General features: G+C 51.8%; 1 protein-coding gene across 1 annotated transcript in view; it reads right to left on the bottom strand.

Annotated features, from left to right (window-relative positions):
- The window catches only part of scrib (scribble planar cell polarity protein), a 154,602-nt gene that overhangs the window by 64,392 nt on the left and 73,637 nt on the right, over positions 1–16,573 (bottom strand). Inside the window, exon 16 of the mRNA XM_055665915.1 lies at positions 15,931–15,993. Within this exon, the coding sequence (XP_055521890.1) occupies positions 15,931–15,993 (63 nt within the window). The remainder of the gene's footprint in view (positions 1–15,930; positions 15,994–16,573) is intronic.

Here is a 16,573-nt window from a genome sequence, read left to right as displayed (position 1 = left end):
CAAAGGACCAGGCACACCCCGACGCACATAACGACCCAGACACAGATACAAACACACACACACTTCCACATAAACACACACTCACCCCCTCATCAATACGTCATGGTGCTCAGACATGGCAAGTCCTGTCCAACTCTTGCTCCCCACACCTGGCGGCAAAGTGCCGCCCCATCTACCTGCCGAGAGAATTCACCTCCATCATCCTGACCCTACATCCGACCCCAGGCAGACGTTCGTCTAGCACTGGAGCTGCACGCTGTGGTCAACAAACACCAGTTAGCGAACCCCAAAGCCTTTACCATCGTAGCAGGGGACTTCAACAAAGCCAACCTAAAGAAATCACCCCCTCACTACCACCAACATGTCTCCTGCAGCCCCAGACGACTAATAACCCTTGACCACTGCTATACGACCATCAGAGACGCCTATCACTCTATCCCTCACCCTCACTTCGGGAAATCTCACGATTCAGCCGTGCTGCTTCTTCCTACATACAGGCGGCAACTGAAGAGCACACCCCCAGAGGTGAGGACTGCAGAGCTGGTCGAGGGGGGCAGAGGAGCAACTACGGGACTGCTTGGAGAGTAGACAGGGCAATGTTCAAGGACTCGGCAACGGATCTGAATTGTACGCCAGTTGTTACAGACTTCATAAGAAAATGTGTGGAGGAGTGTGTTCCCACAAAAACCATCGAGTGTTTCCTAACCAGAAACCTTGGATAAACCAGGAGATCCGCATTCTTCTGAGGACCAGATCCTAGGCATTCAGGTCAGGTGACACAGAGTCCAGATACAACCTTGTCAAGGCCATCAAAAAGGTTAAAAGGGACTCTAAGCTGGAGGACAAGGTGGATGTTCGACAACTGCGGCAGGGCTTGAATACCATCACTTCCTACAAGGCGAAATCAGGGGCAGTTCAAGCGACAACAAAGCATCACTCCCAGACAAGCTCAATCCGTCTCTTCATGCTTAGATTGGGAGAATGCCGATGTGTCTTCCCGTGCCCTTATAGCCCCCGGTGGTATTGCAATCAGTCAGAGGCTGATGTCAGAAGAGCGAACCGTTGGAAAGCGCTTGGACCTCATGGTGTACCTGGTTGTGTTCTTAAAACCTGTGCAGAACAACTGGCTGGAGATTTTGCGATATCTTCAACCTCTCATTACTGAGGGCCCCCACCTGACTTAAGAGGGCATCAATAATACCGGTGACGTGCCTCAACGACTATCGACTGGTGGTACTAACGTCCGTGCTGAGAAGTGCTTTGAGAAGTTGGTTATGGCGCATATCAACTCCTGCCTCAACAAGAACCTCGACCCATTACAATTTGCCTACCGCCATTACAGGTCAATGGAGGATGCGACCTCACTGGCTCTCCACTCTGCACTGGACCACTTGGACAAGAAAAACACTTACGGCTGTTGTATATAGACTACAGCTCAGTGTTCAATACTATCATTCCTTCCAAGCTGGTTTTCAGGGGAGGGGCAAGGAGGTCCAGGGGGTGAAGGGGAACGAATGGCGTCAGCTCGGGTCCTTCTTGGACGGCCTGGAGAAGGACACCAAGACCAAGAGCAGCGTCGTTCCTGTTGCGGGTAGAGGGACCAGTAGAGTGCCCCTTGTAGCCAAGGTCCGGAGGGCAAGGAGCACCGCCACTCCACCTAGGGTCCACAAGGGGAGGAGTGGCTCTGCTGTCAGTGACCGAAGGGAGTGGGCAGGGCTGAAGATGTCCAGGTTGGGTTGCTCCTAGGCCTGGCCAAGCTGGCCATCCGCGAGTCACAGCGCCAGGCGGAAGAGGGCTTTGCCTGAGCCAGATGCTTGCCCCCCTTACCGGGGTTAACGTCCGTGCCCGGGTGGTGGGATCTGTAATAGTTGTTTGTCATTTAATGTATGAATAGTTTGGTGATTTTGTAATATGGTGGTGGGTATGTCACCATGGTTTTGTTTTTTGTATCAAGCTCGACATTAAATAAATTATTTTTCATACAAAAAAAAGCTGATTATCAAGCTCATGGAACTGGGTCTCTGCGCATCCCTCTGCAACTGGATCCTCGACTTCCTCATCAACAGACCAATTGGCAACAAGAATTCTTCCCTGATAACCATCAGAATGGGAGCGCTTCAAGGATACGTTCTCAGCCCCCTGCTCTACTCATTCTATACTCACGACTGTGTAGCCGGACATAGTGCCAATTCCATCTTCAAGTTCGCCGAGACCACCGTTGTGAGATGAATTACCGATGATGAGTCAGATTATACAAGTGAGATCAATGGACTGACCAAATGGTGCCAGCACAACAACCTGGCTCTGTCATTAAGACCAAGGAACTAACTGTGGACTTTGGAACAGGAATGATGAGGATCCACAAACCTGTCTATATCGACGGGACGATAGTGGAGAGAGTCAAAAACTTCAAATTCCTGGGTGTGCATATTTCTGAAGATCTTTCCTGGACCCAGCACATTGCCGCAATTATAAAGAAAGCCCATCAACGCCTCTACTTCCTGAGAAGATTGTGGAGATTCGGTTTGTCAGAGAGGATTCTCTTGAACTTCTACAGGCGTACAGTAGAGAGCATATTGACCAGTTGCATCACGGCATAGTTCGACAACTTGAATGCCCAGGATCGAAGAAGACTGCAAAAAGTGGTGAACACTGCCCAGTCCATCGAGGGGACTGCCCTCCCCACCATCGAAGGGAGTCGCTGCCTCTGCATCATCAGAAGGCAGCCAGCATCATCAGAGACCCACACCACCCTGGCCACACACACAATTCACTCCTGCCATTGGGAAGAAGATACAGGAGCCTGAAATCTACAATGTCCAGGTAAAGGAACAGCCTCTTCCCCACAGCCATCAGGGTATTAAACACTACAACCTCCAAATAAGCTCTGAACTGCATAGACTCGGGGGCACACAAACACACAATGAACTTTTGTTTGCTCGGTTATTATATTGTTCAGAGTACTATGTTTACATATTCTGTTGTGCTGCTGCAAGTAAGAATTTCATTGTTCTGTCTGGGACAAATGATAACAAGACAGTCTTGACTTTAAATTCTCTCACACAGCCGAACCCCACTTCACACGTATGTCCCCATCTACCTCTCTCCTACCCCCAGTCACAGTCAGCATTGATGGGGTCACACTCATCCCGCTCACACAGAGCAGACACACACCCACGATACCCACCGTGGTAGCCACAGAAACACAGCTCACCCCGCGGACACTGACCCCACTCGCCATGTTGGTGGTGGGTCTGCCAGTGGAAGGCTACAGTGCTCTGCCTGTGTAGCTGAGGCAACATACAGCGCAGTCACAGAAACACAGGGCGAGGGAGCAGCAGCAATTCAGTAGCAAGCCGGTTGTGGCCAGTCGGTGAATGTACTGACGACAGAAACACTGAACGGTCACTGCTTCATTTCCCACTCATCCCCACCCTCCAAAGAGGGGAGGGGGTGAAGAGAGAGATCCAGCAAGTGGCACCAGAGTATCGCTCACACCAACTGAACCTCATCCTGCACTGTATCCAGCCATCTGGCCTCTGCCACGCGGGCACAGCACTGTAGCCTGCCACTGGCAGTCCCACCACCAACATGGCAAGTGGGGTGGGAGGGGGTGACTACCGGTTGGGGATGGTCACCAGTGACTGGGTGGGGTGGGGGGTGTCAATGATGCCTCCCGGGGTCAGTGTGGGGACATTCGGTGTCCAGTCTGGGTGAGCGTGGGAACGTATAAACTCTGCACAGACAGTACCGTAGTCAGGATCAATCAAATCCGTGTCTCTGGCGCTGTGAGGCAGCTGAGACATCTCGGAGGAGGAGAATAGAGCATTCTGCAAGGGGAGAACATCATTGTTTATGATGCTTTTTAATAACACCATGTTAACGGTGGAAATTGGATCATTTCTGGATCTCCACTTTGAAGAAGTAGCTTGATGCAATGACAATACCATGGAGTAGGACTGAGATCTCGATTGTATAAGGCAGAGATGCGAGGAGCATGGAAGTACATAAAGCATTAAGATAACAGTCACTTGTAGAATGATTGTATAGCACTGCAGAGAATTATATATCTTCTCGATGTTAGAGGAGATGCAAGTGCTGTATATTCTGCATGAAATGTATATTTAATAGATCCCTGTATAGAGGTGATGCTGTTTCTTTCAGAGATATTAGTGTGATTATAATACATATTAAAGAATATGCTTTACAACACATCATAAAAGATTGTGATAGTGCTTCATAGAAAACGTAATAAAGAGATTGTTGTGTATTAAATATTATGTGCAGGAGAATCTCTTCAACATGAGATGGAATGCTCACTGTTGTGAACAGTGCACTGTACATAACGTATAGCGAAAGGGTTACTGTATATCACCTAGACTACTATGTATTCAAGGAACCAAAGAATGCTGTATATTGGAAAAAAACTTCATATTGAAAGATGTTTGACTGTGGGCCCAACTTGCCCACACTAGCCAACAAGCCCCATCTGCACTAGTCCTAACTGTTGCGATTGCATCTGCCTCGACTATTTCCACCAGCAGCTCATTTCATACACTTACCACCCTTTATGTGAAAAGGTTACTGCTCGGTAGATGAGATAGGTCCCACAACAGCATTTAAAAGACACTTGGATAGGTACTTGGATAGGAAAGTTTAGACAACGTCTAAATGAGACATACGTAGGCAGGTGGGTCTCGTGAAGATGGGTCATCTTGGGTGGCATGGGCAAGTTGGGCGGTAGGGCCTTTATTCCGTGCCGTTTAACTCTGGGACTCTAAGTGACAAAGAGGTTGTGTGTAAGGCCGTAGACTGGGGAGTGGTTACCAATATTATGATTGGAGGAATATCAATGGGATTTCAGTACATTTGAGAAACTAATTTTCTCTGACAAAATGTGTAACATTTTATATTTAGTTTAGTTTATTATTGTCAAGTGTATCGAGGTACAATGAAAGTTTTTGTTTGCGTGCTATCCAGTCAAATAAAAAACTATACATAGAAACATAGAAAATAGGTGTAGGAGTAGGCCATTCGGCCCTTCGAGCCTGATCGAATTGGCTGATCATCCAACTCAGTATCCTGTACCTGCCTTCTCTCCATACCCCCTGATCCCTTTAGCCACATCTAACTCACTCTTAAATATAGCCAATGAACTGGCGTCAACTACCTTCTGTGGCAGAGAATTCCACAGATTCACCACTCTCTGTGTGAAAAATGTTTTTCTCATCTCAATCCTAAAAGTCTTCCCCCTTATCCTTAAACTGTGACCCCATGTTCTGGACTTCCCCAACATCGGGAACAATCTTCCTGCATCTAGCCTGTCCAACCCCTTAAGAATTTTGTAAGTTTCTATAAGATCCGCCCTCAATCTTCTACATTCTAGCGAGTACAAGCCGAGTCTATCCAGTCTTCATATTAAAGTCCTGCCATCCCAGGAATCAGTCTGGTGAACCTTCTCTGTACTCCGTCTATGGCAAGAACGTCTTTCCTCAGATTAGGAGACCAAAACTGTACACAATACTCCAGGTGTGGTCTCACCAAGGCCCTGTACAACTGCAGTAGAACCTCCCTGGTCCTATACTCAAATCCGTTTACTATGAATGCTAACATACCATTCGCTTTTTTCACTGCCTGCTGAACCTATATGCCTACTTTCAATGACTGGTGTACCATGACACCCAGGTCTCGTTGCATCTCCCCTTTTCCTAATCGGCCACCTTTCAGATAATAGTCTACTTTCCTGTTCTTGCCACCAAAGTGGATAACCTCACATTTATCCACATTATACTGCATCTGCCATGCATTTGCCCACTCACCCAACCTATCCAAGTCACCTTGCAGCCTCCTAGCATCCTCCTCACAGCTAACACTGCCCCCCAGCTTCGTGTCATCCGCAAACTTGGAGATGTTGCATTCAATTCCCTCGTCCAAATCATTTATATTGTAAATAGCTGGGGTCCCAGCACTGAGCCTTGCGGTACCCCACTAGTCACTGCCTGCCATTCTGAAAAGGACCCGTTTACTCCTACTCTTTGCTTCCTGTCTGCCAGCCAGTTCTCTATCCACATCAATACTGAACCCCCAATAACGTGTGCTTTAACTTTGCATACTAATCTCTTATGTGGAACCTTGTCGAAAGCCTTCTGAAAGTACAGATATAACACATCCACTGGTTCTCCCTTATCCACTCTACTAGTTACATCCTCGAAAAATTCTATAAGATTCGTCAGACATGATTTACCTTTCACAAATCCATGCTGACTTTGTCCAATGATTTCACGACTTTCCAATGTGCTGCTATCCCATCTTTAATAACTGACTAGCATTTTCCCCACTACCAATGTTAGACCAACCGGTCTGTAATTCCCCGTTTTCTCTCTCCCGCCCTTTTTAAAAAGTGGGGTTACATTAGCTACCCTCCAATCCTCAGGAGCTACTGCAGAATCTAAAGAGTTTTGAAAAATTATCACTAATGCGTCCACTATTTCTTGGGCTACTTCCTTAAGTACTCTGGAATGCAGCCTATCTGGCCCTGGGGATTTATCGGCCTTTAATCCATTTAATTTACCTAACACCAGTTCCCGACTAACCTTGATTTCACTCAGTTCCTCCATCTCATTTGACCCCCGGTCCCCTGCTATTTCCGGCAGATTATTTATGTCTTCCTTAGTGAAGACAGAACCAAAGTAGTTATTCAATTGGTCTGCCATGCCCTTGTTCCCCATGATCAATTCACCTGTTTCCGACTGCAAGGGACCTATATTTGTTTTAACTAATCTTTTTTTAAATGTTTTTAACATGAATACAATCAAGCTGTCCAAAGTGCAGGGATAGAGGGTACAACATTTAGTGCAAGATAAAGTCTGATTAAAGATAGTTCAACGGTCTCCAATGAGATAGATGGGATGTCAGCACCGCATTCTAGCTGATGAGCAGACTGATCGGTTGCCTGATAACAGCTGGAAGAAACTGTCCCAGAATCTGGAGATGTGCGTTTTCACACTTACGTACCTCTTGCCTGATGGGCGAGGGGAGAAGAGGGATGACCGGGGTGAGACTGGACCTCGATTACGCAGGTGGCCTTTGTGGGACTGGGTGAGTGTGTGGGTGGGTCAATGTGGGACTGGGTGAGTGTGGGACTGGGTGAGTGTGGGACTAGGTGAGTGTGGGACAGGGTCAGTGTGGGACGGGGTCAGTGTGGGACGGGGTCAGTGTGGGACTGGGTCAGTGTGGGACTGGGTCAGTGTGGGACTGGGTCAGTGTGAGAGTGGGTGAGTGTGGGACTGGGTGAGTGTGGGACGGGGTCAGTGTGGGACGGGGTCAATGAGGGGGTGGGTGAGTGTGGGACTGGGTCAGTGTGGGACTGGGTCAGTGTGGGACTGGGTCAGTGTGGGACTGGGTGAGTGTGGGACTGGGTGAGTGTGGGGGTGGGTCAGTGTGGGGTGGGTCAGTGTGGGGGGTGGGTGTGTGGGACGGGGTGAGTGTGGGGTGGGTCAGTGTGGGGGTGGGGTGTGTGGGACGGGGTCAGTGTGGGACTGGGTGAGTGTGGGACTGGGTGAGTGTGGGACGGGGTCAGTGTGGGACGGGGTCAGTGTGGGACTGGGTCAGTGTGGGACTGGGTCAGTGTGGGACTGGGTGAGTGTGGGACTGGGTGAGTGTGGGACTGGGTGGGTGTGGGACTGGGTCAGTGTGGGACTGGGTGAGTGTGGGACTGGGTGAGTGTGGGACTGGGTGAGTGTGGGACGGGGTGGGACGGGGTCAGTGTGGGACTGGGTCAGTGTGGGACTGGGTGAGTGTGGGACTGGGTCAGTGTGGGACGGGGTGAGTGTGGGACGGGGTAAGTGTGGGACGGGGTGAGTGTGGGACGGTCAGTGTGGGACTGGGTGAGTGTGGGACAGTGTGGGACTGGGTCAGTGTGGGACTGGGTGAGTGTGGGACTGGGTCAGTGTGGGACTTGGTGAGTGTGGGACTGGGTCAGTGTGGGACTGGGTGAGTGTGGGACGGGGTCAGTGTGGGACTGGGTGAGTGTGGGACTGGGTCAGTGTGGGACTGGGTGAGTGTGGGACTGGGTGAGTGTGGGACTGGGTGAGTGTGGGACTGGGTCAGTGTGGGACGGGGTCAGTGTGGGACGGGGTGAGTGTGGGACGGGGTCAGTGTGGGACGTGGTCAGTGTGGGACGGGGTCAGTGTGGGACGGGGTGAGTGTGGGACTGGGTCAGTGTGGGACTGGGTCAGTGTGGGACGGGGTGAGTGTGGGACTGGGTCAGTGTGGGACTGGGTCAGTGTGGGACGGGGTCAGTGTGGGACTGGGTGAGTGTGGGACTGGGTCAGTGTGGGACTGGGTGAGTGTGGGACTGGGTCAGTGTGGGACTGGGTCAGTGTGGGACTGGGTGAGTGTGGGACTGGGTGAGTGTGGGACTGTGGGACTGGGTGAGTGTGGGACTGGGTCAGTGTGGGACAGGGTGAGTGTGGGACTGGGTGAGTGTGGGACTGGGTGAGTGTGGGAGGGGGTCAGTGTGGGACTGGGTGTGTGGGAGTGTGGGACTGGGTCAGTGTGGGACTGGGTGAGTGTGGGACAGGGTCAGTGTGGGACTGGGTGAGTGTGGGGGAGGGGGTCAGTGTGGGACGGGGTGAGTGTGGGAGTGTGGGACGGGGTGAGTGTGGGACTGGGTGAGTGTGGGACGGGGTCAGTGTGGGACTGGGTCAGTGTGGGACTGGGTCAGTGTGGGACTGGGTCAGTGTGGGACTGGGTGAGTGTGGGACTGGGTGAGTGTGGGACTGGGTCAGTGTGGGACTGGGTCAGTGTGGGACTGGGTCAGTGTGGGACTGGGGTCAGTGTGGGACTGGGTCAGTGTGGGACTGGGTGAGTGTGGGACTGGGTGAGTGTGGGACGGGGTCAGTGTGGGACTGGGTCAGTGTGGGACTGGGTGAGTGTGGGACTGGGTCAGTGTGGGACTGGGTGAGTGAGGGACGGGGTGAGTGTGGGACTGGGTGAGTGTGGGACTGGGTGAGTGTGGGACGGGGTCAGTGTGGGACTGGGTCAGTGTGGGACTGGGTCAGTGTGGGACTGGGTCAGTGTGGGACTGGGTCAGTGTGGGAGTGGGTGAGTGTTGGACTGGGTCAGTGTGGGGGTGGGTGAGTGTGGGACTGGGTCAGTGTGGGACTGGGTCAATGTGGGACGGGGTCAGTGTGGGACTGGGTCAGGTCGGTGGGGTCTGGGTCAGTGTGGGACTGGGTGAGTGTGGGACTGGGTGAGTGTGGGACTGGGTCAGTGTGGGACTGGGTGAGTGTGGGACTGGGTGAGTGTGGGACTGGGTCAGTGTGGGACTGGGTCAGTGTGGGACTGGGTCAGTGTGGGACGGGGTCAGTGTGGGACTGGGTCAGTGTGGGACTGGGTGAGTGTGGGACTGGGTGAGTGTGGGACAGGGTCAGTGTGGGACTGGGTGAGTGTGGGACGGGGTCAGTGTGGGAGTGGGGTCAGTGTGGGACGGGGTCAGTGTGGGACGGGGTCAGTGTGGGACTGGGTCAGTGTGGGACGGGGTGAGTGTGGGACTGGGTCAGTGTGGGACTGGGTGAGTGTGGGACTGGGTCAGTGTGGGACTGGGTCAGTGTGGGACTGGGTCAGTGTGGGACTGGGTGAGTGTGGGACGGGGTCAGTGTGGGACTGGGTCAGTGTGGGACTGGGTGAGTGTGGGACTGGGTCAGTGTGGGACTGGGTCAGTGTGGGACTTGGTGAGTGTGGGACGGGGAGTCAGTGTGGGACGGGGTCAGTGTGGGACTGGGTCAGTGTGGGACTGGGTCAGTGTGGGACGGGGTCAGTGTGGGACTGGGTGAGTGTGGGACGGGGTCAGTGTGGGACGGGGTCAGTGTGGGGACTGGGTGTGAGTGTGGGACTGGGTCAGTGTGGGACTGGGTCAGTGTGGGACTTGGTGAGTGTGGGACGGGGTCGGTGTGGGACTGGGTGAGTGTGGGACTGGGTGAGTGTGGGACTGGGTGAGGGGTGGGGGACTGGGTCAGTGTGGGACTGGGTGAGTGTGGGACTGGGTCAGTGTGGGACGGGGTCAGTGTGGGACTGGGTCAGTGTGGGACTGGGTCAGTGTGGGACTGGGTCAGTGTGGGACTGGGTCAGTGTGGGACTGGGTCAGTGTGGGACTGGGTGAGTGTGGGACTGGGTGAGTGTGGGACTGGGTCAGTGTGGGACTGGGTGAGTGTGGGACTGGGTGAGTGTGGGACTGGGTCAGTGTGGGACTGGGTCAGTGTGGGACTGGGTCAGTGTGGGACTGGGTGAGTGTGGGACTGGGTCAGTGTGGGACGGGGTCAGTGTGGGACGGGGTGAGTGTGGGACTGGGTCAGTGTGGGACTGGGTGAGTGTGGGACTGGGTCAGTGTGGGACGGGGTGAGTGTGGGACTGGGTGAGTGTGGGACGGGGTCAATGTGGGACTGGGTCAATGTGGGACTGGGTGGGTGTGGGACGGGGTGAGTGTGGGAATGGGTCAGTGTGGGACGGGGTCAATGTGGGACTGGGTCAATGTGGGACTGGGTGAGTGTGAGACTGGGTGAGTGTGGGATGGGGTGAGTGTGGGACTGGGTGAGTGTGGGACGGGGTGAGTGTGGGACTGGGTCCAGGGATAGCTAGCTGATTGACTAGAGAATTGGCTTTATGGAAGGATGCAGAGGGTGACGCGGGAAGGTTGTTTTTTGTATTGGAGGCCTGTGACTAGTGGTGTGCCTCAGGGTCGTTGCTGGGTCCATTGCCGTTTGTCTACATTAACAATTTGGATGAGAATGTGCAGAAGACATTACAGGTGCACAACCTTTTATCCGGAGTTCCGCAAACCGAAAAGCTCCGAAAACCGGACATTTTTTCCAGGATGTCGTCTGCACACCAAAGCTCGCGTTTGGGGCCAAACGTGAACCGAAACGACCCACGGTCAACCCAGGTCTGTACTACTGTTGCGGCTGCCTCCTCCCTGGAGACCGGGGAGACACTTAAACATCTGTAAATCATTGCTTAAATGTTAGTCAGTTAGTTTGGAGGGTTTTTATGTGAAGGGAAGGGAGGGGTGAAAGGGGAAACTTTAATTCTTAGTCCCCTACCTGGTCGGAGAGGCGGGGAGCGGGCAATGCCTTATCGGGTCGCCGTGAAGTAAGCTCCGGAGCGCTGTAGCCGCCGACTCCCAACGTCGTGGAGTTGGGGGCTGCGGGCGTCCGGCCGCGGGCAGCGCCGGTTGGAGCTCCGACCCCGGCAACTCTACCCCTGGCTGCGCGGTGCTCCAAGTCCATGTTGGGAGTCGGCGGCCACAGCGCTCCGGAGCTTACTGCACAGCGACCCGGTAAGGCATTGCCCGCTCCCCGCCTCTTCGACCAGGTGGGGGACTACGAATTAAAGTTTCCCCCTTCACCCCCCCCCCACACACATAAAATCCCTCCAAACTAACTGACTAACATTTAAGGAATGATTTACAATGATTCCCCGGGGAGGAGGCAGCCGCTCCAGACTTTTCAAGCCGCCCGCGCTACCTACCTAATCTACGCTAAAAATCTTCCATTCCGAAATCCGAAAAATTCCGAAATCCGAGAAGTGTCTGGTCCCAGGGCTTTCGGATAAATGGTTGTGTACCTGTATTAGTAAAGTTGCAGATGACACGAACAGAGGTAGTATTGTATATAATTAATAGTTATCAAGAATGACACCTGCTGTGCAGTATTCACCAGCCATCTCCTCCCTCTCTCTGCCAGCCACCACTCTTTGCTTCACTGTCCCTTTCCATCTCCAGCCTTGCACAGATTTCCCTTTCTTCTCTCCAGCCTTCTCTTTTCTTGCAAAACATGCTAGATTGCTAACATTTCCCACCGTTGATGAATGGTTATCACCCTGAAAAATGGTACAGAGACACAGCGGGTAGAACTATGGCCTCACAGCGCCACAGAGCAGGTTCCAACCTGAGCTTGGGCGATGTCCATGTGCAGTCTGCACGCTCTCTCCATGACTGCGTGACTTTCCTCCTCGTGCTCCGGGTTTCTCTCATGTCCCAAAGACGTGTGGTTTTGTAGGTTAAGTGGTCTCTGTAAATCCCCCCGATTGTGTGGGGAATAGATACAAAGTGGGATAATGTAGAACGAGCAAGAGTGGGCCTGTTTCCATGCAGTATCTCAAAACTTTAGTGACTGCTTCTCTCCCCGCAGCTGCTGCCTGACCAGGTGAAGATTAACAGCATGTTCAAGTGGACATGATATGTGCCTGCCATGTAAACTAGATGTCAGATGTTGATCTCCAGACAGGTTGCCAGGATCATCTCTCAGCCTTGTAAAACAAGCCTGGTGGGAGCCTGGGCATGAAGCTACCCAACACCCCTAGCTGCAATCATCCCACAGCAGGACGGTGCTGGGGACATTTCTTTACCGAGTTGTTGTATTGGAGAGCCATCTCACTTTGTTGTACGATGCCAAAGATGTGGATGAGCAGCCCAGTGTGAACAGCCATCGCAGAATGAATGGGAGCCGAGGTGTTGGCCAGCAGCCTCCCCCTGTATATTGCTGGTGGACTCGATGATCAGCCGGCTTGTAATGCCACTTCCAACTTCTCCTTCCTCTTTAGCCAGCAGTGACCAGCTGTGGCTCCCTCAGCACCAAACCACACTCCTCCAACTCAGCACCAAGCGGAAAAACATTCCCACACCGATTCTCCACAGCTCTGCCCTGCGCACAGGTGAACCTCCATCATTGGTCAGAGGGCAATGGGTGGAGGCAGATACAACAGTGGGTTCAACAGGCTTTTAGATTAGAGTGGATATGCAGGGAATATGGATCATGTGCAGAGAACATTAGTTAATTTGGCCTCATCAACAACACAGACATTGTGGGCCAAAGGGCCAGTTCCAGCACTGTACTGTTCTAATGTACTTGAAAGAATTGGAAGAAATATTTGCAAGAAACCCTAAAACACGACGAACACAGTATCAGATTTGGACCCTATAATCATCTGACAAAACACCGTTTGTTTCTCTGGACATCCGAAGCACATGAACATTAAAGATCCGGTATTATTCAAAGAAAGCATTACCAACAGAAAGTGCAACTAATCCGTAGAGAATGCACGAGGAAGAGGAGATAGTAACTTGTTTGTGCAGGAGTTCAATCAAGGACAGGATTTACGCCACCACCTCTTGTCCAGCAGTTTCCCGAGCAGACCCCTGCGCTGGGAGCCCACCGAGGGGCGGCAGCAACGATTCAGCAGAGCTCCTCGATCGGCTTCTCCCCCTGCACAACCCTACCTCAGCACCAAACCACTCTGTACATCGAATAAATGAGGCACAAGGAACTACAGACACTGGAGCCTTGAGTAAAACACGGGTCAGGCAGCATCTGTGGAGGATAGGGATAGGCGACATTTCAGGTCAGGAACCTTCTTCAGACCCTGAAGAGCCTGAAAGAGTCTTGACCTGAAACATATCCTCCGCAGATGGTGCATGATGTACTTTGGCTTCCACTACTATGGTCTGGTTACCTAGAGTAACTGAAGATTTATTGTATATTTATTTATTGTGTTGTGTTAATGAGCCTGTGGAGCTGCAACAAATAAGAATTATATTATTGGGAGACACAAGATATTGGAATGTTGAGTTGGAGGAACTCAGTGAATCAGGCAACAACACAGGTTACGACTCTTCTTCATTCCGCCCATTCCCTCCACAGATGCTGCCCGATCAGCTCGGTTGATCCAGGACTACATGTCCATGTTGAGGTCCTGGTGATGGACAGTGCAGATGGGGAGTGATAATGACCACTGCTTCTTGAGGGATGGCTGGGCACACACAGACGTGTGCAATATCATCAGAGACATTCTCAACGCATTGTACCAATAAGCAGCAGGCGCTGGCGCAGAGATAGCGTGACTGAGATCATTGAACAAAATAACACCGATGAAAGCGATCAAACCGCCTGACAGAAGTAAGACTAAACCAGAGAAAGCAAGCCCTTTGCCCAAGTGAGGCAGGTTGCTGATCCAGAGAACAACGGGACAGGTTTTACAGGAGCTTGAAGAGAACGGGGAAGGGCTGAACAGTAGGAGCGGTGCAGTACTGGCGAGGTGGAACAGATGGTGAGGTGGAGGGGCCAGTCTCAACAAACAGTAAAGTACTTCTTCTATTGGCACTACTTTACAATTCTGCCTCTCCTCTCCTCTCCACCCCTGACTGTCAGACCCTGTCCTTCCCTCTCCTCCCCACCTACAAGATGACTGCAACGTTTTCACTGAGGATCAGAGGTGAAAGCCTGTGCTCAAGGTGGAGGATGCTGAGAAGTGTGAGGTGGTACTAGGAGCCAGGGAGAAGAACAGGAAGGAGATTGAGAACCTCGTGTCCTGGTGTTGAGACAACAACATTTCTCTCAATGCCAGCAAAGACAAAGGATAGTGATTGACTTTAGGACAGTATGCATTGACGGCAACAAAGTTGAGATGGTCAAAAGCCTCTAATTCCTAAGAGTAAATATTACCATCAACTTCCCCTGGACCACCCATATTGAAGCAACGAGCAAGAAAGCACACCAACGCCTCTAATTCCTTGGAAGGCTTTGGAGGTTCGGCACGTCCCCAACAACTCTCACCAACTTTTACAGATTTGTTGGAGAAAGCATTTTATCAGGACGCATCACAGCTTGGTTTGGGAACAGCTCCATCCAAGACCACAAGAAATCGCAGAGAATTGGGGAAGCAGGCCAGACCATCACTCAAACACGACCTCCTTTCCATTGACTCCATTTATACGTCATGCTGCCTCGGCAAGGCCAGCAGCAGAATCAAGGATCAGTCACACCCTGGCCACTCCTTCTTCTCCCCTCTCCCACCAGGCAAGAGGTACAGAAGTGCACACCTCCAGATTCAGGGACAGTTTCTTCCCAGCTGTTATTGGGCAACTGAACTATCCTAGCACAACTAGAGAGCAGTGCTGAACTACTAACTACCTCATTTGAAACTCTCGGGCTACCTTTGATCGGACATGGCTGGCTTTATCTTGCACTAAATGTTATTCCCTTTTCATGTATCTATATACCGTGAATGGCTGGATTGTAATCGTGTATCGTCTTTTCACAGACTGGTTAGCAGGCAACAAAAGCTTTTCACCGTACCTCGGTACAATTGACAATAAACTAAACTAGACTAAAATTCACCCTTTGACAAATGACTGAACCTCCGCAGGTGTATGGTGGAGAACACAATGACTGGTTGCATCACGGCCTGCTTTGGCAACTTAAACGCCAGGGAACGAAGGAGACTAACAGAGAGCAGACTGCCCGTCCATCACAGGGACCAACCTCCCCACCATCCAAGAGATCTACAGGCGCTGCCTCAATCAAGGCTGCCCCCATCATCAGAGACCCACACTACCCTGGCCTCGTTCTTATCCCATTTCATTCACCAAGAACATAGAGGAATCCAAAAACCGTGCCACAGCTTGTTACCAGCAACACTAACCATCACTTCAGCGACTATGATCTTCCATGGTCTTTGTTGTGGTTGCAACACAGACTTTGATTTTGCACTATCATGGTTACTTATTATTACTGATTAGCGTTATATATTATTATATATTTATCTGTGTGTTCTCGCATTAATCGGCCTGTAAAGTTGCAGCAAGTGTGAATTTCATTGTTCGTTGCCAAAGGCATCTGTACTCAAATTGCTGGATCCACTTTCTTTCTCTCTCTCTCTCTCTCTCTCTCCCTCTCTCTCTCTCGCTCTCCCACCCAAACTCTACCCCATGGGCTCTACATTTTAAAGTGAACCCCCACTAAAGAATGAAGCGTCAGGGGAATGAATGCCTTTACACCCAGCGCCTTGCCACTTGCACATGTTCAGGGTAAACCCACCACATCACAGATTGGGCATGCATGTGTAGAGCTGGTATAGAAAGGGAACAGTACAGACCTCTTCCTCCTCAATTCGAGCAGGCTCGATCAGCAGATTATTGACTTGATCAAAGGAGACCCCCTGTTAGGATAGGAACCAGCAGAGGCATGCGGATTAGTGGAGCATAGCTTCACCCCAATCAAAACACAGCCCCAGACACAGCACTGAGGATAGCACCAGGCACACAGGCAGGGGGGGCAGACAGACGCAGACAGATGTACACACAGACAGACGCAACCCTGGGCTCACAAATTCTCACCCTGACATTGAGGATAACCCTAAGGTGATAAAGAGAAGTGTGAGTGGATTGTCTTTGCTCTGTAGGTGGGCTCCAGGCCGAGGCTGGGCGTAAGACAGCACAGTACTGTGTGTGTGGGGGGACACCACATAAATGCCCAGGCTTTGTCCAGCCAACCGCTACTGGCACCGTATCCTGGCTGAGGCTCACCACTGACAGATGAGGGGAGACGAACTGGTCCACACATACAGGCAAGCCTGGAGCACCGGGTACAAGGGGTGGCTATGCCTGTGGGACTGGCAGTGGAGGGAGAGGGGAGGCCAGGCTGTAGTCACGCCCGCAAGTGGCAGGTGGTGTCAGCCTGTGTGTGGGCGGGAGGGAAGGGCAGGCTGCGTGGTGAGGTGTGCGGGTTTGTGGGGAAGG

Source organism: Leucoraja erinacea, chromosome 2 (genome assembly GCF_028641065.1).
Source record: "Leucoraja erinacea ecotype New England chromosome 2, Leri_hhj_1, whole genome shotgun sequence".
In the NCBI taxonomy this organism is placed as follows: Eukaryota; Metazoa; Chordata; class Chondrichthyes; order Rajiformes; family Rajidae; genus Leucoraja; species Leucoraja erinaceus.
This window is presented reverse-complemented; position numbering and strand designations above follow the sequence as displayed.